The 22,300-nt window shown below is 50.0% G+C and overlaps 1 protein-coding gene across 2 annotated transcripts in view; it reads left to right on the plus strand.

The window, feature by feature from the left end:
• LOC119455846 (paired box protein Pax-6-like) overlaps positions 1 to 22,300 on the plus strand; it is a 108,948-nt gene that overhangs the window by 66,392 nt on the left and 20,256 nt on the right. For both annotated transcript variants that reach the window (XM_037717353.2, XM_037717354.2), the window contains exons 2-3: positions 448 to 660; positions 5,735 to 5,914. In XM_037717353.2, coding sequence (XP_037573281.1) covers positions 448 to 660; positions 5,735 to 5,914 — 393 coding nt within the window. The remainder of the gene's footprint in view (positions 1 to 447; positions 661 to 5,734; positions 5,915 to 22,300) is intronic.

Raw genomic sequence — 22,300 nt, forward strand, 5'->3', positions numbered from 1 at the left:
CTGCAATGGGGGACAGCTGCTGACTGCAACAGCACTTGTTGTAAATGCATTCATTCGATCAGCGAAGGATTGCTCTTCGAACCATTTTGAGTCTTATAGACAACAGGATTATCACAGAGCACAAGATTACGGCACCATTATCACGCGCGCGCCTGTCATGCGGAAAGCCAGAAAATCACTGATGCGCTTCTCGAAGTTCACCGGTCTCTGTGACCGCTTGTGACATAGTGACGAACCTTTTAAAAGAGAGAGACAAGGGAAAGATAGACTGCGTTCGCATTTATTAACTCTCCCTCTCTACATCTACTCGTTTTTCCTCTCGCCCCCTTTCCCATTGCATAGGGTAGCCAACCGGGCTCATCGTCCTTAATCGGCCTCATTTTTCTTGTTGCCACTCTCTCTTTTATTTCCCTCCGGCGTTTACATATGCGGCAACTTTTCACGCAGGAGGCGGCGGAGGCAGCGCGGCAGCTGCTGCAGTAGCCGCTGCGGCGGCCCTGGGTCCCGTCTACCTGGCATCTTCTCGCCTGGGCGGCGGCGGAAGCGAGGCCGCCATGGCCGCGGGTCGCGTGCTTCCCGACCTGACGCCGTACTCGCTCAGACCGTACGACTTCGCCCGGCACCTGTTGTCCTCGCAGAGCGCCGTCAGCAAGCTGCTCGGTGAGTTCGCGAATGCATCGCTTCCCCGCGGTTAGATTGTTATTAATGCGACAGCATTATATGCCCCACGGAGCGGAAAACCCGGCGTCCGTTGTTATCATCCGACGGTCTACCAAAACCCACGTGACCGAGTGATGACGTCACGTTCCCGGCGCTGGACCTGCATGCTGTGGCTTGCACTGCGGAATCCCGCGGTGAACAGTCCAGGGACCGCAAACCCGGGGAAATTATTCGTGTGGACCACCGTATGGCGGCAAGCCATTGACGAGCATCGTCTAACGGAAACAAAAACCAAATGGAACCTGTGGCGAGGCATTCGGGACATGACGCGTAAACCCGTGTGCATTCGAATACAATCGACATCAGATAATGAGGAACCTGACATATGAAACCAAAGCACTAACATAAATCATCAGGAGGAAGCTGTACAGAAAGATTCAGTATTAAATGCCTGAGATTGCGTCACCGAATAGCTTCATTGGATGACGCCATCCACCCTGCAACGTTCAGAAAATTAAGACAATCTCATAACGCAGGCCCGTGGAAGTCCGGCTGCCATTTCAGGTACACCTTGTCGTCTTGGTTAATTGGAATGTCGCCTTGCATATCCCATTATCAGCGCTACCAGTCAACGAAAATGTGCTCTCGCGCGCCATTTCTCTGCGATCGCGGCTATATATATAGCCGCGATCGTTGATGTAAAAAGTGTCTGCTTGCTGCTTATGTTAGGAGATGAATTGGTAATCATCAATTGTTTGTATCTATAGAGTTATAGACTTTCGTGAATAAGTTATCAATGTTACATTCTTTGATCTGTATGTTGTGTTTCGCAAGTGATGCTTTTGAAATGTATGCCCCCCCCCCCCCCCCTCCACTGCCTTGAGCCTAGCATGTCCCTCAATTGATCATCTCTTTCTTGTGATTTCTTCCTTTATCAACATGACTGCTATCTGCCGGCTTGAATTGTAATGAGCTTAGCCTGGTCGGCCAGCACAATTCGGAAGTTCGGTTTTACAAGCGGAACTTAGCTCGTGATATCGTACAAAAACTCTTTGGTCTTGAATCTTCGAATGGACCAGTGCATTTGGCGGTCAAACACCGCCGTATATAATGTGTCTTGCATAAGAGAATCCCCGTAGAAGGACGCAGTGTTTCTGCAATTTGAATTTCGCATTACAAAATAAGATAGTTCATATAATAAAAAAAAAGCAGATAGGCAAATAAAGGCTGCCTCTTGCCCACGGATAGTCGATTTTATAACACATCTCCCACTGTCACTGCAGATAAAACGCTCCAAGACAAATTGACCCTCGCAATACACATTTTCTCCGCTCTCACGGGAGCATCCAAGCGCCTTGTTTCCACGAGCGACCGGCGGCGCTCTGCTATTTTGGCCCTCTTTCGAGTTTACGACGATCGAGATAGCATCGTAAATCCAGACAACTCTCGGCTTGCTTCTCAAGCAGCGGACTGCTAGCTCCCTTCAAGACGCTTCGAGAGACGTCCCAGTCTTAATTAATCCTGCTCGCTCTCGGAGCGCCGATAACGCTGCGAGAAAACTGCGCTTCATTTCAGAAAACTCGCTCCCGTATAAGCCAGCGACCGTTCAGGCACCATCGGCTCATACACGTATACTCACCGTACGACGCACACATACACGCACACACAACATGCAGGCACGTACGCAGTGTTCCGCCCTTGCAAAAAGCCCGCGGGGGGGGTTTCGCCCATCACAAAAGCGAGGACGGGCGCATTTCCACGCGGACGCGTCACATGCACGAGAGTCGGCGGTGGCCGCCGAGTTCGATGAGAGACGCGATAGCAGGCCGGGCCTCCAGCGACGCGGCGCCGTTGAGTCGTAAATCGTGGCGCATGCCGCAGCGGCAGCAAGCGGCCCGATCGAGCGGCTACCGCCTGCCGCATTCCCCCGCGCAGTTCCGAGCAGAGCTACCGGAAGCTGCGCTGGATCGCCCATAGCTGTGTATCCTCGATCTCTTAACGAGATGCGCAGATGGGCGAAGAGCTGTATCGGTTCCTCGCTGTCGCTTTCCGGGAACGTCATGAGATTGAAGCTGTGTGCAAGTACTGAGCCTGCCCCTAATGATTCTTATACCTATAGTGTGCACTGACGAACGCTTTTTGGTCATAAGGCGGACTTGAAATGGTATGGAGGGGCAGAAACGTCACGATGTGTACGTGATCACCACTTTCTACATAAGCGCTCGCGGGTCGACAGCGATGCACGAAACTGCTGCAGCACCGCGGAGCGCGCGGCTGCTCGATGCCGCCGCGGGCATCGCCGATATTTCGGAGGAACCCCAGTCGGACGCGCCACTGACTACTGATGCTGCCAGTGCCGTTGACTACATGCTTGTCGTCCAGAAAAGAGGTGCCTGTCGCATCATTTACCTCCTTGCGCGGCCGATGCTTGGTCCAACTCCCGGCTTTTCTCCGTCTCTCCCAGCCATTCTCCTCGCACTCCTTGTCCGCGAGAAGCTCGGTTCTTTACACATGTGATAGCAGGGAAGCAGGCTGTGCGCGGCGCGGATTGATCGACGCGTCCCCCTCTATCGCGATAGATGAGGCGCCTCCGAGGCACCAAGTTCGCCATTTAACAACTCGATCTCGCTTTCTGAAGTGCGATGCCCGCTTTCAGAGAGAGAGAGAAACTTGACTCGTTCGCATCACCTGTATGTCGCGATCGGTTCCCTGACTCAGGGCTCGTCGACGAACGGCTATAGCGCTAGCAAGTTAGGACGGCTTGCGGTTAACAAATTTAGTTTTTCCCTAAAAGAAGTCGCTGGGAAATATGACAATTAAGCACTAAATTTCTCACTTAAGCAGTATAGAAAACAAAGCGAACGCGTGTGAAGTGTCACGTCAAAACTTGTGCGGCCGCCGCAAAATGGTCGAATCATAGAAAGCAAAGAAAAAAATTTAATGGATCAAATTTCTCTGATTAGAAATGTGATATCAGCCTATCGTTCGCCTCGACAGATGTATACGAGATAGCGTTTTTATCTAACGTTGCTTCTTGAGCGCTAGAAGTGCACCGCCCTATCACACTTTGTTAGCTCACGTTGTTATGTATGTGCGCTATCCACGATCGACTGCGGTTGTCCTTTCACGAAGCGGCATAATTTCTACCGGAAGCGTCGAACGCTGTACCCACGGAAAGAGCCGGCCTTGGTCGCACGATGAACCACAACACAGCGCCGTTTTCCACTGCTCCATCTCGCCGCTGCGCAGAGGCTCGCATAACGGCTCATAGCCGCACCGCTTTCATCGCTGAGGTCGCTATACAGCATATAGCGCTGGCCGCACGCTTTGACTGCGTATCAAAAGCATCGTCGCGCAAGCAAGCGCCGAGCCACGCCGGCATGCATGCGGCACGAGCGGAAGCAGCAGCAAGCCCGCGAGAAGCTCGGCCCGCTCAGCAGCGGCTCCCGACAGAGACATCAAAAATCGGCAGATGCGCGCTCCTGATGCAACCGTCTCAAAGGAAGCGACCGTGCCGCTCGCCTCTCGATCACGATGGCTTGCTTCTCGGGTGGCGGGACAATGTGGCGAAGCGAGACCCGCTCACCGCGCGCACGCATTATATAGAAGGACTCTCGGCGCGGTCTATAGGTCACTGCAGCAGGCGTCCGTCTGTGTGGCGGCCACAATTACGAAGGGTGGGGGGGGAGTGCAAAAGGGTGCTCGAGCGACACAGCTAGAGTGCCACCCCCTCCGCTTTCTATACCATCGAGCACTTCGTTAGCGCGGAGCATTCAGCGTGCTCGCGGGGCGGTCAGCGGTGCTGCGCGCGGGCCGCCTCATCTGCATGACAAGCCGGACGGCATGGCAGGCCGTCGCCTCGTGCGCGTCGTCCAGTGGGCCCCGGTTGCTCTTCGAACGGTGCGCGCGCAACAACGAGCTCGAACGCACTTTCCTCGAAGCGCTGGCGAGACATGCAAACAACCCCCCATTGCACTTGTTTCACTCGCTTCGGGCACTCACTAGTTGCCTACCCAACTTCCTGCCCTATTGGGTATTTCTTCATTCTTGTCGATGACACTTGCTCGCTGATGTATGGAGTACGGAGTTTAGCGATGCACAAGTGCATAATCGCACCTTCGTGCATCCTTCCTCTATTATTATTATTATTATTATTATTATTATTATTATTATTATTATTATTATTATTATTATTATTATTATTATTATTATTATTATTATTATTAAACATAAAGACAGAACAAGATACACAGCAATTTATAAGCGGCCTTCTGAAGAGGGACACCTATGCGCTCGCCATAGGGGAGACAAAGAAAATTTTGTGATATCTGGAGATTAGAAAAGACTAGGTTGGTGCACGGCGGGATCAGCAGCAGCGACCATGCACATCGTTCCTTCGATTTAACTTCAATTAGCGCTTTGCAGCGACTATATAGGGCATCACCATTCAGTTTCTATTAAACACTGTGCTAACTTAGGCAGGTTGGTACAAGCTTATGCAAGGAAACAGAGCGTTTGAACGGGACAAGAGGAGACGACAGACACGAGCGCTGTGTGAACCGTTCACAAGCGAAGAGTATGAACGAAGAACCAAGGAGCGCGTGCTAAACAATGTTCAGCAAGTTCAGCACGCAATGCTCAGCAAGTTACACGAATTAATCAGGTTCCACAGTCCTATTCTGTTGTCCCTTCATGTGTTTCCTCGACGGGACGTTGCTGACTGGGACACAGAAGCTTTCGCACGTTTAGAGAATTGCCACTTGAAAAGCAGCAGCGCGCGACATTGGACTAGTTGGTGTTGCGTGGCATCTCAAGTGCGAGAAAGCGCAACAAGCGCAACAACATATGTCCGCACTGCGCTATTTCTGCGAAAGAATTCCGGGTCACGAGTCTCGCGTTAGTCCAACACGAGACTAAATGTTGCTACAGCAAAAGGTCATTCCAGTGCCCGTGGTTATCCGATGAAGTTAGGAGCTGATGGTATATATATAGCCCATAAGTTTGAGCGTTCGCACGAGCCAGTGTGGTGTGGTGAACGTGGTCGATATGATGTCGTGTCTCTCTCTCCGTGCAGCGTGCACGGCTGGCGTGAATGCCGGACGCTACTACGAGGGCGGCTCGTTGCGGCCGGGCGTCATCGGCGGCAGCAAGCCCAAGGTGGCCACGCCCGTGGTGGTCGCCAAGATCGAGCAGTACAAGCGCGAGAACCCCACCATCTTCGCCTGGGAGATACGCGAGAGACTCATATCCGAAGGTGAGTTGAATGACGCCCCTGAACTTCTCTGCGCCTTTCGCGTTGCCTATATGAATGCACGTTTAACTGTATATAGATCCTCTTTTCAAGATCTCAAGCAGGGAATGGTTGAAGTGCGAAGGAACAAATGGTTCAAGCGTACTATCAATATGCACCGTAGCTTTTTGGTTATTGCTATTCGCTGTATCTAAGGAAATGTTGGTGCCTGTAGGGTGGCGTCGGCTACTTCTCTGACATAAATGTGCTCAGAGCTATTATCGTGATCAAATCAACAATTAGAAAAAATACAGTGATCGACGTCATTTGTAAAGCTCACGGAAAAATCAAATGTTCCCGGGAGTTCATAAAATATAAACGTTCTTCGGCAGGCGCAAACGATGAGTGCCCCATTGCAAGCACGATACTGGTGAGCACAGACACCAAAGCCTCGGAAATTTCTTTGCTTGGCGTAGATTGAGCAGTTCAACAACTCCTATACTCTGTCTTCGTCCTGCTCACCACACTCGCGAGATGGCGAACGTACACGGTGCAATAAAGATGAAATGGTTTGTGTAAGCAGCATCAAGGTGACAACGACGAAACAAAGTTTCCACACTATATATACTCTACGCGAGACAGGTTACTGTCTCGTAACGTGACTTTAGCGGCGAAACGACTTCGTTCGGAGTGAGACAACGTTCGCCGATGTCGCGCTCACTGCGGTCGCACTCCAAGCGGGGCTTCAAAGTATGTCCGGGTGGATGAGTGTAACTGTAATGACTCTAACGACTGTAACGACTATATGTAACGGACTGTAACTGAAACCCAAAATTACGAATCTCTCAAGGTTCACGCTCAGCATCTGGTACGTTCTATAGATGTCTAAAACTCTGAATTTGCCAGCCATTGCCTTCGGCACCATTGTCAGGAAGCTACGTTATGCCATATCAGTGCCACGATCACCCCCATGCAAGCGCGAACAGTATGCGCAGGTTGTTTCAAACCGGCGGATCCAGCGTGTTCGTCCGATTTTTTCAAGCGAAGCTTGTATACGCTAGCTAGACTGCGCCGGCGATGTAACGCAGAAACTATCATCATCATCATCATCATCATCATAATCATCAATGGCTCAAGCGTCGTCGTCTTCTTCCACAGCTGGCTCCGTTGCTGCTGATATCATTCCAGCGTAAAGATTTTCACTTCTCTTCTGTCGTAGTAATGGGAAGGCGGCGTTTACGGGGTATGAGCCATTGCTTAAGGGGGGTATATATGAGCCATTCATTGTGAGCGTAACCACTACTATAAGACGTACGTACGTGTGTAGATTGGACATTTGCAAACGACATGTGTGACATCGAGATGAACCGAACCCCTTGCAGTATACCGCAGCGATCGCAAGGCTGCTCTGCTCACTTTCACAAAATTGACCGGTGAAGTTTCCGATGTTCAATAAACATAGTCAACACAAGCTTCGCTTGCACCCGTCTTCACAGTAGTGGAAGAGCGGTCAACTTTTTGTATACCAAGCAACTGATTTACACTGCAGAGAAGTGAGTCAGTGACGGTGGTCCTTGAAAGAAACTCACGGAAATCCATCTGCAGCCTTTTGTATACAGATGAAGAACACGATAATTGAAGTCAGAAGCAAATATTTTTCTTAAAAAAGAAACAGAAAGCAAGAAAGCAAGCTAATCTTGAATTGCATTTCATTTTCAACGCTCTCACCTACGCCGCTCAGCAACGTTTCATTAGCGCCGGGGCACGACCGCCGGACCACATCACCCGTTCCCTCAACGGCGTCGGGCGGCGTTTGAGAGAGCACCTACAGTGTGCACAGGGCAAGAGATTAACGTCTTCACTTATTAGGCCGCAGCCCTCACGCCTCGCACCGCCGCTGATTACGAACAGGTGCGCTATGCGCTATGCGCTCAGAGTTACGCGCCCACCTATACACAACGAGCCCTCGCATTTCTCTTTTCGCTCGGGCGTGGCTGCAATCTCGGGAGCAAGCTTATAGGCACCTTCGCCACAACGTGCGCCCCTCTTACGTACAGAGAGTCTCGTTTTTCTTTCTCTTTTCTTCCGGTAAACTGCTGCGGGGCTGCCTGGTAGATATAAACGAGCAGCGCTAATGCTCGCAGCCTATTAAAACCGAGGCGGATCTGATGGAATGCCCAGGGATTCGGCGGCCTTTCTTCTCTACCATAACAGAGACGTCTGGGCGAGCAATCAAACGAGCGCCTCGTGCCCGGCGAGCCCTCACTGCGATCGTACACTGCACTGTTTGCAGCGGCGATGAGAGTTGGCAGCGGAGGCGATATAGGTGCATACACACACCGCGTGATATACATGCCTCGGCGGCGGCTGCTTACGCAGAAGAGCGCGCGGCCTCGCGCGGCGCTCTTTTTTCCATCCACTCATGGGCGTTAATGAAAGATCGCTATCGCGTTCCGCGGCTCTTTGTGGCAGCACCGTGAAAGTGGCCGCTTTCGGGCGCGCGCACGACGCGAGCATACTGAGCGCGTCGCCGACGCCGCCGCCAATGTATGTATGGGTGCGCGCTCAGGCGCGCGCGCCGCGCGCTCTCTAACGAGCGACGCCTCCTCACCGACCGGTCCCGGCGCTAATTGGAGCGGCCCGCGCGCCTTGTATGTGTACGCGCTGTGCCTGTGTGTGTAGCCCCCGTATATCTATCTACACGCGGTGTGCCTTGTTTGCGTATACACAGACGATCTTGGCTTCCCCAGCTCTCTCCCTCACTTTGTTTTCGCGCGCGCACCTCTGTTGGCTCTTTTTTCTTTTCTTTTTGTTTTCCTTTTTTTTTTTGCTTTTTCTTTTTGTACCACAGAGCTGCGCGTTTTCTCTCTTCCTGTCCTTTGTACGCGCTCGTTTCTGAGCGAGTTTATCAGGATTGCCGTCAAACCTCGAGCACAGACGCGTTGTGTCTCTATATAGGGAAAACTGGCGTAGCGATGCTATACGTGGCTATGGGCCGATGAATTTTTTTCAGCCGGTGATGGCAAGACAGGTGTTCCCAAAGTTGACGTTAATTTATTCCGGGCCTATATAAGTACTGCGCCGATATTGCGTGGTTGTGCGCGGCTCATAAACATCAAATTAAAAAAAATGTGAAATTCAATAATTAGTCGCCTAATACCAGGTATATAGTTCAACAAACGGCATTGAAGGCTCCCGCTTCTTCGGACGCTTGGCTGTCGGGATCAGAAATTGGAGCTAGTAGATAAGGAAGTGTTACTACACGTTTGCAATCCAGAGCTACAGGCAAGAATTCCAAGCAGGTGCATGCCTGCACCGTCGTCCCTTCTATCGACGTAAAGACGTGCATGTCTTACTCAGTGTCCGCGATTCATTCAGCAGCGTTTCTACACAACAGTACAGAATGCAGCGCCGGCCACAGCAGCGCAAGTGAGCTTAACGCTCTTTCTCTGTATAATTACAGAGAAATTACCCTTTCCCTGTATAATTAAACGTTGCACAGTATAAATGTGTAGGTCGGGTACAACTTTAGAAGGCAGCAGGCATTTGCTCCCTCAAAGGCGGATGCATGCGAGCCTCCACAAATGGGCGCCCACTAAAGACTTGCGTCATGAGCCGGACGGCCGGTGTCCCCGCCGACGGAGAACATGGCAGCTCGCGCTTCAAGCCGGGGCGAGTCGCGTCAGCGGGACTATTTCTTTAGTCGTGAGGAAATCGGCTGCTGCGCTTCGGTCATCTGGGCGGGGCCTCTCCTGTCTTCTTAAGTTGTACCCGACTATACTATTGTAAAGAGGGGGGGGGAGAGGGGAGGAAAGAGAAAAGCAGAAGGCAGGAAGGTTAACCAGAATAACGTCTGGTTGCCTACCCTACACCGGGGGAATGGGAAAAGGGAACACAAAGATAACAGGGAGAGAGAGGAGGGAAGGACAGAACGAAATTAGCGGCGAGTTCGCTGACGCCCGTGGTATTGCACTAATAGTCACAGACGTTTACACAAGCCCGTCGTCCTCAAGAAGGCACTGTAAAGCGTATATACCCGTAAATAGGGTCGCGTAATTTGCATGCATTTCCTTAATATCACGTTTTGTAAATGCGTACGAAATTATTTTTTCTGTTTATATAGACTATTTCTTTTTTGTATTGAAATGAGTTAGTGTGAGAAGTTTGCAAGCTGGCCTAAGTCCCGCACTGCACTTGGAGCAAAGGCCTTTGTTACGCTATACTAAGCCTCTTGCTTTTACTCCAGTTTCTGTCCCTGTACAGAACGAAACAAATAAAGAAATAAAATTAAAAGAAAATGAAAGTAAAAATATAAAAGTAAAGACGAGGTTTGCTACGGCGGACGACAGCGTATAATAGCGTCGCACGATTTCCAACATTTCGAGTTCGAAGCCCCCTTGAAAATCAGCCCCTTTCTATTCTCCACCCGCCACTGCGTGCCCTCTCTCGTCTCTTTTTCCCCTGCTCCTCAATGTAGTGGCTCGTTCGATTGCGTACGCACGCTCAATGACAGACGCGCGTACGAGACATCCCCTTCCGGTGTGTGCCTCCCCCCCCTCTTGTACTCATACAGGTACTGAGCGTATAGTAAGCACGCCTCGCGGTTCACTACGCCGAGCACACACACGCGCGCTTCGTAACAACCTTTTTTCCGCGGACGGATAGAATGCCACAGGAACGCGCGATGTCGACTTCTGAATGAAGCCGCTGGCCGAGGGGAAACAACCGGCGCGCTCCTTCTTCGACGACATCGTGCGACGCGGCAACGAGGAAGGCGTGGTCGCGAGCTCGCCGCCGGTGGAAGAAGGGACCGCGATTTTGCCGTCGCCGAAACCCGTCATTTCGCGGTCGTTCGGCACACTTGTCGCCGAGTCGGTCCCGCGGTAACAACGGCGGCGCGCCCACTCCTGTCGCTTGTCGTCGTCGCCCGCGAGAAGCAGCTCGCCGTCGCAAACTGCACGGCGCGCGCCTGCACGAATTCGGTCTCGTGTGGTGGACAGGGCCGGCTTGGTGGCGTCGCGGTCTCTGTATATACTGGGCTGCGTGTATGTGTGTGCGTGTCCGGTGGCGTGCGACGTGTCGCAGGGTTTTCTTTCCTCTTTTTGAGAGGAGGGGGGGGGGGGGAGGGAGGGGGATGAGCGGATGATGTAAGGAAAGAGGTGTGTGCGATTGAGACGTCGTCTGAAAGCGTGGAATTAACGGTCATCGCGTGGCTATGTTACTACTGCTGCTGCTGTTGGCGTCGACGGCGCCGTCGCTCAATTTCGAGAGCTGCACGTATATAGGCACGCGGACGAGAATGCGCGACAATCCGATCCGGTCGGTCGAGCGGTCGGCGCCGTCTTTTGGGCTGTCGCCTGTATAGCTGCTTGAGACTGCTATACTTGGGGCCCGGTCACTCCAGATGCCTGGACCTCTTCTGCTCGGTGCGGATAGAAAGAACGAGGGAGAGGGTAGATGGAGAGAAAGAGTGTGTTAAATAGCGAGTGTGGCAGCGGCGAGTCACACTTGTCTCGTGCCTACAGAACAAAACGATCGTGGGCAGAGATTTCGGAGAGTGAACCGAAACGGCGCGTCTTTTGGCGAACGAACAAAACCAAATTAAATAAATAAATAAAAAGGAGGCCACCGGCCTACTTGGTAATGACAATTCAAGTTCGGTCAGAAGTGCTTGAAGCTGTTTCGTATATAGCAGTGCACGTATTCGAACAGTGTGTTTAGTACCGTTGCGAATGTTCGCACGCACTCCCGGTCATTGAGGAACCCCCTGAGTTTCTCGCTACTTTCCGTAGCTCTGCTACTTTCGGTGTTAGTTATTAAATGCGTTAACTTGGCGTGGACGCTCTATCGCGGACGTATACCGCGATACGTATAGAAAGGAAACATCGATAGCGTCGTCGTTCTGGCATGATTTGTTCGGCTGTATAACAACACATCAAGTAAGAACAGAAAATGACACAGAAATTGTGGCAGAAACCATGCATCTTAGATGATTGTAGAAGTCAGCGAAAGCTTTCTTGCGTGCCATCCTGTAATCCGTGGCAGACCTAATGGGAACATCAGCCGGCACGATGCGAACTGCATTCATCTTTATATAAGCTTTTTTTTTTCTACTATTCGCAATAAAAATGCAATTTACGCGGCGATTTAGCGGTAAATTGAGGGAAATGCGTTAGTATTACGTCGCACCTCTCGAGGTCCCGGATTCATGATTCAAACTGCGTTCACCACATTTCAAAATGTTTTTCAGGAGCTCACATGACACACGTCCTGCCTCTTAGGGGGTAGAAGTTCAACTGACGGTCGTCCGGAGACCGTAACTTACATTATATATATATATATATATATATATATATATATATATATATATATATATATATACGACGCTCCTAATGGTAATGGTAATGGCATTAAGAAAGTTTAATATTCGTTCATTACAATAACACTTCTGCGCTGTGCGTCTACAAACCATTACGACGTGTTGCTATCAGCGCCGGCATACTACATACGCCATATGTTAAGGCCACCTCTAAATCGGGTACATTTTCAGAGTGAACAATACCGCTTTGCAGAACGCCCACTGACTGATAACTTTCACCCCAAACTCTCCAATATTTTTACAGTGCGCTGACACCCGTTTACTTCCGGCATTGAAAAGTGCTCCTTTAACGCTTAGTTTGTAGCAGATAGACATAATAGCATCCGGGAGCACCAAGAAAGGCCCAAGTCAGCAAAACTGCTTCGAAATCTGTACGACGCCGTCGTTGCAATGGTTCCGGCAAAGAGCGGTGCTTGGCTGCAGTTTTCGCCGCTAATTCTCGTTTTCTTTATACCTTGGCATTTGGCCCATTTGATGTCCTCCTAAAAGCGCTCGCCTCTTCCCTTCGTACGTATACGGGAGCGGCAAGGCGCTGTCTTCCAGCGCGCCTCGACGCCTTTAACCCCGATCTCCACGAACACGGATGCGCGGGCCGACCGCCGCAGTTATTTCCCCGAGCGTGTATCTATAGTGTAACGTGGCCCTCTTTTCCGCATCGATGTGCAGCCGAAGATCACTCAGCCTCTCCCCAGTCCGCTCAGGAGAAAAAAAAACAAAAACACACACACACTTAAAGCAAGGAAAACGGCCAACTTATACAATAAGACGGGAGAATAAAAAAAGTATATAGCTCTGCGTCAGCGTCTGCAGCAATTCACCCCCGGGAGCGGCTCCACATAGCGAACGAGCGCGCGTCTCTCTATGTGCGTTCGTTTTGAGTGTGCGCGTATTCCCATATCTGCTCAGCCGTGCGCGCCGATCCTGCTCCATTATAGCGCCAGGGGTTGCCTCCATCAGAGCGACCGACCGGCTTCCGAGTCCAAGAAGACCCGAGATCGGAGAAAGAAAGAACGATAAAAAAAAAAAGATAGGCGAAGGGTGCCGTTTGGTTCGATGGCCTTAGCGATTGTTCCGAGTGTTGCTCAAGCTCGCTCGCTCCTCTTTCTCAAGGCTAGACACGCGCGCGCAAGCGAGCGGCCAGCCAGTCAGCGGCGAACATCTTTGGCCGCGGGGACTGCCGCACGAAACATGAGAGTCGCGCCAGCGCCGTCGCGTCCCCAACTTCCGCGGACTTGTCGCGTATAAAACACACACACACACACACACACACAGGCAGTGAGCCCCCAACGTCGCCAAGCTTGAGTTACAGAGAACGGCTTCCGATAAGCACCAACCGAAGGACTCCGTATACGCAGCACGCGTATAGAATGGAAATGCTTCGCACACTGGCCCTTAATGTATATGTACACCTCGATGCCGATACTTAGTCTCATCGACTCCGTGCAGTGCGGCGAAGGCTGCGTACGGGTCGAATCGGCCGTCCAGGAACGAGAACTGCGAACGAACGGCTCGTCCTCTGTCCACTGCTAAGCCGGCTAAGTGGAGGGGTTAAGCGGAGGATTAGCGGGGCGCAGTGTGGGCGAGCCGTCGATCCGCTCTCTCCGAGACAAGCATCCGGTTCACGTTTCTAATTGGCTGACACTACCTGTAGCCTTCCGCCTCACTGCACGGCGTTAGTGAGACCGAAACTGCTATATGCCTTGTCCGCACCTTCCTTGGATGGCGCGTCGACGAATGGCGCCCCGCGCCATTACACTCTTTTTCGTGCCACGGGGAACGGAGCCGCACCTTTACAGACAGATTTATTTTGCTGTAAGTTTCTTCTTTCTTTCTTTCTTTCTTTCTTTCTTTCTTTCTTTCTGCAGAAAGGACGAGTGATTAACATCTTCATGGGCGCTAACACACTATTGCGCGATTATGCACATACATCATACGGAGGCAGCTGTGGGGCTCGCGCGCCCCCGCATGCTATCGGGATAAACATATTCGATATCCGGATCACGTGAGAAGACAAGGGCGCGGCGGCTGCCAGGCCTCGTGTTTCTTTTTCTTTTTCTTCTTTGCTTTGTTGAACGCGCCATAGGTCTTCAATGCGAGACGGACGTACAGCGGCCTAGAAAAAAAAAACTGAATGAATCACGATCTTTTCGAAAACGAAAAGTAGGCGTCGCGAATCGCTTTGTATAATGGTTCTAATGAATCACCGCAGATAACGCGTCGTATAGTTTCCTCTCGACGTAAACGGGCCCGGCGTTTCATTCTTATTTATGCAAATACTCGCTGCACTATATCTCCTCCGGAGGGCTCGGGCGGGCGCGCGTGGCCGGTAAACGTTAACAGCGATAACGCGTTTTACTGCTGCGACGGCGGGGCCCATTCTTAAAAAGCACGACGCGCGTTGCCACGCGACTGAAGCTGCGGCAATAGACGCAAGGAGGACACAGCGTTTTCTTTCAGAATCGCTAAAACTTGACCTATTTTTCTCTCCATTTTTTATTCGCTCATGCTTTCGGCTAGTGCGCGATGCAAGAACGCGTACTGGCGACGAGAAATGAATGGCGACCACGCGAGCGCGTAGATCAATACATTAATTATATCGCGCCACCTGGCATCAAGGCCGGAAGCTTTCACGAATGGTCGAATGCGTATATACGAGCAAGATATGCATGGTATAACTGCGGCTTGGCACAGTTTGCGCGCGTTACATGAGAGTCATGTGACGCGCACAGCTAACGATCGCAAGGAGACACACATGGCACATATGCAGGCATGACCATGCATGGCCAACTTACAACTAAAGGACATATTTAAGAAATAGCACGTATATTCCAATCCTCCGTTCAGCGCACCTTTCCTATTTTTCTTTCGTTCATTCTTTTCCCCCTTAAAATTGCATTACAATAACATTTCACGAAAGAAAGAAAGAAAGAAAGAAAGAAAGAAAGAAGAAAGAAAGAAAGAAAGAAAGAAAGAAAGAAAGAAAGAAAGAAAACTTACGTTGACGGTTCATGATGTTTACAAACATACGCTCATGGTTTCAGTTGGTGCACTCAATATGACGGTTATTTACACGACACTGGTATAAAAACAACTAGTGCCGTTGTGTCTGCGACCTCTCTGTTACGACGTACTGCGATGACGTATGTCGTACACTCAGGTGTGATTCAGTGATCGTGTTATATACGATTGCGCAGCACACGTTACGCGATTGCGCAGTGCGCCAATACCGTGTAGTCGGCAACAGCATAAGAATTCAGTATACAAGCTCTGTCTCCAAAATCATAATGCACGAGCCCTCTATGCCTCCGCGCTCCAAAGCACGTTCCCGAGAGACGGTGACATTGAAAGCAGTTAGTTCCCGCCGAATAACATCACGGAAACGAGGGAACGTAATTTGCTGGCGCACCCATACAAATTCTCATTGAGGTTGACCACGGCCTTGTTTACGTCATCTGGTATGCACTTTTAACTGCGTTAGCCGAGTGGAATACTGCGAGCGTTAGGCACACTGTACTGCATGAACTTCAACCCAATTCGCTGCAGCTCCGACCTCCGTGCACCCGCACCCCATGGACGCGAGGCATCTCTTCTGCGTCGCTTGTGCTTAGGAGTTACCTTCACGATAGCTTACTCAGGGCTAACTGGAAAAGCTGACAGCTAGTCCTGCACGTGATGTCCACGGCTGCGAAGAGAACATCGACCACGTAATGCGCCATCTGTCTCCGACTATGATTTACAAATGCAATGTATTTCAGCGAATGGACGATCGCTTGCGTTCTGTGCAGATGCTACCGTCCCACACCGATCGGCGGCCCAGAAGGCAGTGAACGCAATTTTGTGCTTTTTGAGAACCACTGCCTTGTCTGAGCGCCTGACTGGGTTGTGCTGTCCAAGTGCGTGCGCGGATTCACCGCGTCTTTTCTTCCAATCTATCTCCCTCTCTCTTTCATACTCGCAGATCTTCATATTCACATGATGCCGTCCTCCTGTGTAGTGTAGCCAGCCAGACGCTTCTCATGGTTAATATCCCTCTCTTTCTTCTCTCTCTCTCTCTCTCTTGTTTATGCGCTGATCGAGCCTGCCGACATAGATATTTCAACTAACCTGCCGTTACAGGCAGTGAATTACTATCTGTAGGGGCCTAGCAGCACTTGTGACAGTGAGTTACGAACGTTGTGTTACTAACAACGGGCACGGGTTTCTTTTAAGAGATGATATATCAGCGCCCTATAATTCCCTACAGCATTTCACCCAAGGCACTCATGCCTTGGCTGAAATGCTGTAATCTTCAGTGCGCTGCGGGTGCAGAAGTGGCAAGACGTGTCTCCGTATCTCTATCATGCCTCGTGACCCACTTCTAAAGCGCTTGCACTGACGGCAGAGGCATTACCGCCAATTATGCAGCCATGCCGCAGCAGTCGAGGAGCTCGGTGTGCCAGCTTCTCGACGACAGCGTCTAAACCAACCTGACCTAACCAATTATGAACGGCACATTTCCTCGGGAGCCAATATTTACACGTGCGCGCTTCCGTAGCCTGTACGTGTCGCGAGAAGAAACATATGTGCGACGCGTTAACGCGTCGGTTAAGTTACAGCGAAGGTTTATGCACGTTATGTGCATGCCTTCTTTTGCATAGTCTTTTTGACTGACTCGTGACAGTATAGTAGCGATAGTGTATTCGATACACCACTAAAAATATGCTTAAATTGCAGTGCACTATATTTTTTAAAGACAAATTAAATATCTAATAAAATACTTTTTCGTAGGATTACGATGCGACCTTTTCAGTTATTGTTAATTTGGGCTAGCGTGCGTGCACGTCTCTTGGAAAAGTTGTTATTTAAATCTATTGTCTTTCTTTTGACGTTTTCTTGCCTTCGATAAACATTCAGTAGAAATGCGACATAATAACACGCATGGTCTTTGCTGGGCCTGCAGTCAGGCTCGTATCTAGCTGGCGGTCTCATGTTTATTTTATTTTTTGTACAGCCCAGAGGGACAACGGCTCAAATGCTTATGACATTTTTGCGAACTTTGATTCAGCTTCTTAGTCCTGGGCTGATACAGAAGTCGAAATTTTTGAGAAAACTGCCCGCACGAAGCCGATATACGAGCGTCCTCTCGCATGGAGTATTTTGCTGAATGTCATTGCGACGCGCTTTATGATGCCAACAAACAATGAAGCCGAAGAAAGCATAGGATAAATTAACCGTGGTTTTAATTGTAATGTTAAAATGATAAGGAAAGGGGAAGTGAAAGTGGACAAAAAGACAACTTGCTGTCGGTGAGAGCCGAAGCCCACATCCGCCGCATTACGCGTGAATGGCGCTGGCCAACACTCCAAATACATGCAGTACCCAGCCGCCATCACAGCTCTATCGGTAAAGCATCGCACGCGTAATGCGGATGATACGAGTTCGGCTCCCACATGTGGCAAGTTGTCCTTTCCACCAATTTTATTTACTTTTTTTCCTTATCAATTGTACATTTCAAATCTAACGACAGTTAATTTCCCTTAAGCTTTCACTGGATTCATATTGCCTTTTTTCTTCGTGGGGTGTATTGTGGCTGACAAAGAAAGCTAGCTCCTCGGTTTCATTTCTCGTTCAATGCGATGCCCCTGCGTCATAACGAACCGCACTGCACCTCGTGCGTTTGGCACCGTGCAGGTCTATATAGCATAGCCGCCGGCTTTCGCTCGGCGAGTTCACGAGCGACGCGGTTTGCGCGCCCGTTTAGCTTCCGGTCGCCGGATGTTTGCCGAAGGTGGCCGCGCCTCTCTTCTGTCTGTGAACACTGCAAACCGAAAAGCCCCCGAAGAGCCTAACCTGGCTCACTGAGAGACGGTCTCTTTTTCTTTTCTTTCTTTTGTTCTATCTCTCTTTACTCCGGGTTCAGATCTTTCTCTTCTTCACTTTTGTCTTATATGCAAGTAATTTCTTCTGTCGCGCTCGAGCGGTGGGACTGCGAGCTATCGGCGGAATTCCTTCGCGACGCACGCCAGACGAACCTGCTCGTCGGCATGAAGTCGGTGTTCCTGTACATGGCTCCCGTACGCAGAGACACTCTCTGCACAGGCGAACCAGCGTCAAACCTCGCGGTGGCAGTGCAGCGCCCTCTTCGCGACATTGACGTCATCGACAGAAGCCCCACGTCTGCTGGTCCCGCGATAATCTATAATGGGGCACTTTGAACCGCGTCATAAAAGAAAGACCACGTGCTTTGAGCCGTCACGTCCCGGTGGGGACATGTTTATTGGGGACAAAGGAGGACGCATTGTAGTAGTAATTGGTTGCTTAATTTTAACCAAAACACAAATACTAAATAACTAAATAGAGAGGAAGGGAAGGAAACTTGCTGCGCTAACCGCACTGTAACTGGATTACTCTTTTCCCAAAGCGTAGTCCTGCGATGGGTTTTCACCTGTGCTGTCAGAGTTCTATACCACGCAGTATCTGTTATTTGGGAAAATTGCGTTCGTACTCGCACCTTGAAAAGGATCAAGGCGAACTTTTTAGGCTTCATAAATGCAAACGTATATCGATTCCGTCCATATGATTTAAGGGACACACTCGACAACTGTCTCTCTACGTAAAACAGAATTCTCGGGCCCAGTCGATATAGACTTGAGTTGCTTTAAAGGCACTGTTGTGGTTCTTTAAAAAATTAAAAAAAAAGGTTCGAGACAGTGGGACAGACTGGACGTCGTCTGGTGCCTTACCGCATGTGCGTGAACAGTGCATGTAATCACGTCCTTTCTTCCGCATCTTCCTCACTCTCTCCCCTTCCTTCAGTATGGAGTAGTTAACCAGACACATAATGGGGTTAACGTCAATGGTCTTCCCCTCGCATTTCTTTATATATCTTCCTTTCTGGTGGTTTGCGCATGCAGGGTTTCTAAAACAGCGAAAGCTCAGAGATATACAAAGTGAAATGTGGCCGTTGACGATTATGTCTATTGCGCGGTCCGTTCAGTAGTAGGACATATAACTTAAAACGAAATAGACTTTCCCAAATGTAAGAAAATTTCGCCTAAAACATCTCTATTCTTCATGCTACACAATGCATTATTTCACGTTCATTTGAATGCGTTATTAATGGCACCACCGGGCTAAAGCCGCTGTCGGCGCATATAAAATTCAATGCGTGTGCGTGCGCGTTTGTGTAATACGTATGCGCTTCCGGAAGCTGAAAAAATCGATGCGTGCGAGGGACGCTTGAACGTGACTGTTACGAAACTTCCCACTTGGTAATGACATCACGTAATATCTCTTTGCTCGACGCACCCGAAGGATTTGTCATTGATTCCTTGGGGCACAAAGAAAGATAGAAACTTAGTATAGCTCTTGAGTCATATACTTATTAGAAAGGGGACGTACGCCACAGACTACCATTAAGGAACGAACACTTCCTATAGCACGTCTACCTTCAAAAAATATTTAAGGTTCGCGAACGTAGACCTCCACACAAAAATAACAAGCTGTCTTTCTTTTTTTTTTTTTTTCATCGTACTGACGGAAATTGTGGTCATATTATGAGACTGCTGTTTGTGTATCCACCGAAATTGTTTTTCCCAGGGCCGGAAGTTCTTGTCCGTACGAGTCTATAATATACCTCACAAAGAAATTGCATGGACAGGATGTATATAGTGACGGCACGAAAGCATATGCCATTGGGACAAGAACAATTTTCCTATACTATGTCGAGAAACCGACTCTGACGGGCGAATCTCTGCCGTCTTGACAGAAACGCTCATTGCGTTTTCGAAACGTTGTCACCTATATATGGCGAGAATTTTCGTCAGGGCAGCTTTCCGTTCGGAAACTGCATCCTCTGAGCTAGCAGGAATCAGAACTTCTGCATTTACAATAAAAATTTCTAGCCTGTTTTGTGAGTTGTGTGCTCCACATGACAAAAATTAAGAACGTTCTGAGAGAAATGTTGGCTACCCCGTTTCTATGCCCTGATCATCTGCCGTGCAAAAAAAAAAATCTGTTTTCCATCTTCGAGGCGTGATCGGGGTTTGCAGTCGCGCACGGCACAGCACATATACGACAGCGCTAAATGTAAGAGGCCTGTCGTATATAGAAGTCTGAAAATATCGAAGTGGTTGTCGTTGTTATGTGTAGTATATGCTATTTGCTTTGAAACGCGCGAAACCTATCAGAAGTATTTTCGGCAGAGTGGCCTTCGATCCTTTGTACGCGTACTATTTCGTATTTGCATCGTTGCTACTATTTTTCTACTCCGCGCTATTCCTGATCTTGTTTCATTTTTCCCATCTCGGAAACAGTCGAGCAATCACCTACCCAGACTACCATGCTAATCCTACCTATAGCAACACACCAGCACCACCGCTACAACAACATTATTTTTGTTCACCACCCCTCAAATTCCTTATCCGTGGTGCTGTACACTAAGGGAGGAGGATGAGGACAGAAAGAGAGAAGGCAGGGATGTTAACCAGAAATGCGTCTGGTTGACTACCCTACTCTAGGGGACGGGAATGAGGGAATAGAAAGATTAGGTAGAGAGAGGAGGGTGGGGGGAGGGGAGGAAGGACTCGGTGAGCTCGCGCACGCACGCGGAGGGCCTGAGCAATTCAAAGGCGTTCACATAGCTCAGTCGCCCTCAAGAAAGACAACAGTGCCTTCACAGCTTTGCGAGCCGACGAGCGATGGGGACGGTCTTCCAGTAGCACCTGCACGGACAACGGCTGGTCGTCCAGTCGTCGCAATGGGATAGATAATGTTTGTTTTTCCAACTGAAATTGATCGCTGTGACACAATAAATGTTCGATGTTCTCTTCGCTGCCGCAGACGGCAGCGAAGAGCGGGACGCAGCACTTTCGGTTATTCCAATCAAAGCAGAGTACGCCTTCGTGAAAGCCACTCCCAACCACAGCCGGTAGAGAAGCGATGCCTCACGTTGGTGAATCCCGGGTGGACGTCGGAGTTGGAGCGAACGGTTCAGTTCGTGTATAGCCTGGTGCGCCTTATATTTGGGGTGTTCCACTCAGTTAAAGATAGCTTGCGTGCCAGGTGACGAAGCTGCCTTGCAGCTGCGTTGCGAGAAACTGAATGAAGTAAAACAATTCTATCTGTATGACTATAGCAGCAATTAACATAGGAGTATACGTTAATCTCCAGGCTAACATCTCCAGCTACACCATTAAAGCTTGTATCTTTCGCTCTCAACAACTCCTTCTCATCATCTAAAAATAAAAAATAAAGAAAGGAAAAAATAGCACTTTCAGAAGATAGATATCACCGTTCACCACTATCAGTACAAACTTTAACACCGTTCTTTTTTGTACCCTCCCCCATCCTACACACCACTTTCTTCCCTGAAACGTTATGTACACGCAACCGAAGCAAATTTTTGACACAACTGCCAAATTTATCACTACGAGTGTCAGCTTATCAGCATTTGCGAAAAGGGTTCCCGCTCAAAAATCAAGGAGTTGTCGGCGTCATATCTGCGTGTCAACATCCCCTCCTAATCACGTCAATAAACGAAGTAAAGGTCAGAAAGGAACCAGCGCAAAGACTTGAATGCACGAGTCTCCTGCACGCGCGCACACCGGCCGTTCGCCCTGCAGCAGCGCGGTCTTGCACGCTCGAAGTGCAACTCTCTTCTCGAAATTTCGAGCTATACCAAGCGGTGGCGCTTCCACGCGCGCGCACCCACACACAATCTGAACTTCAAGGCGCGACGTGAGCGCACCGCTGGTCGCGCATAATGAGGCAAGAGCTGCCGTCGCTGCGATGTCCGCGCTTTCTCCCTTTGTGTGCCCGCCGACCAATGCCGTCTCTACCCGTTCCCGTGGCGGGACCCATCGCGCTGCCGCGCCACTTCACGCTTCGCCACTGCGCGTTTTCACAATCGCACCTCGAGGGCGCGTGTGGTGCGCCGCGACGCGTTCTGCTTCCGCGTTGCGTGCGGACGGCATTTAAACTCGCGCTCGTGTAACCTGAGCGCGTGAATAGCCCTACCGAGCAGAATACGGCTGTTTTGTGTTGTTTGTTCG

This window comes from Dermacentor silvarum, chromosome 6 (genome assembly GCF_013339745.2).
Source record: "Dermacentor silvarum isolate Dsil-2018 chromosome 6, BIME_Dsil_1.4, whole genome shotgun sequence".
NCBI lineage: Eukaryota > Metazoa > Arthropoda > Arachnida > Ixodida > Ixodidae > Dermacentor > Dermacentor silvarum.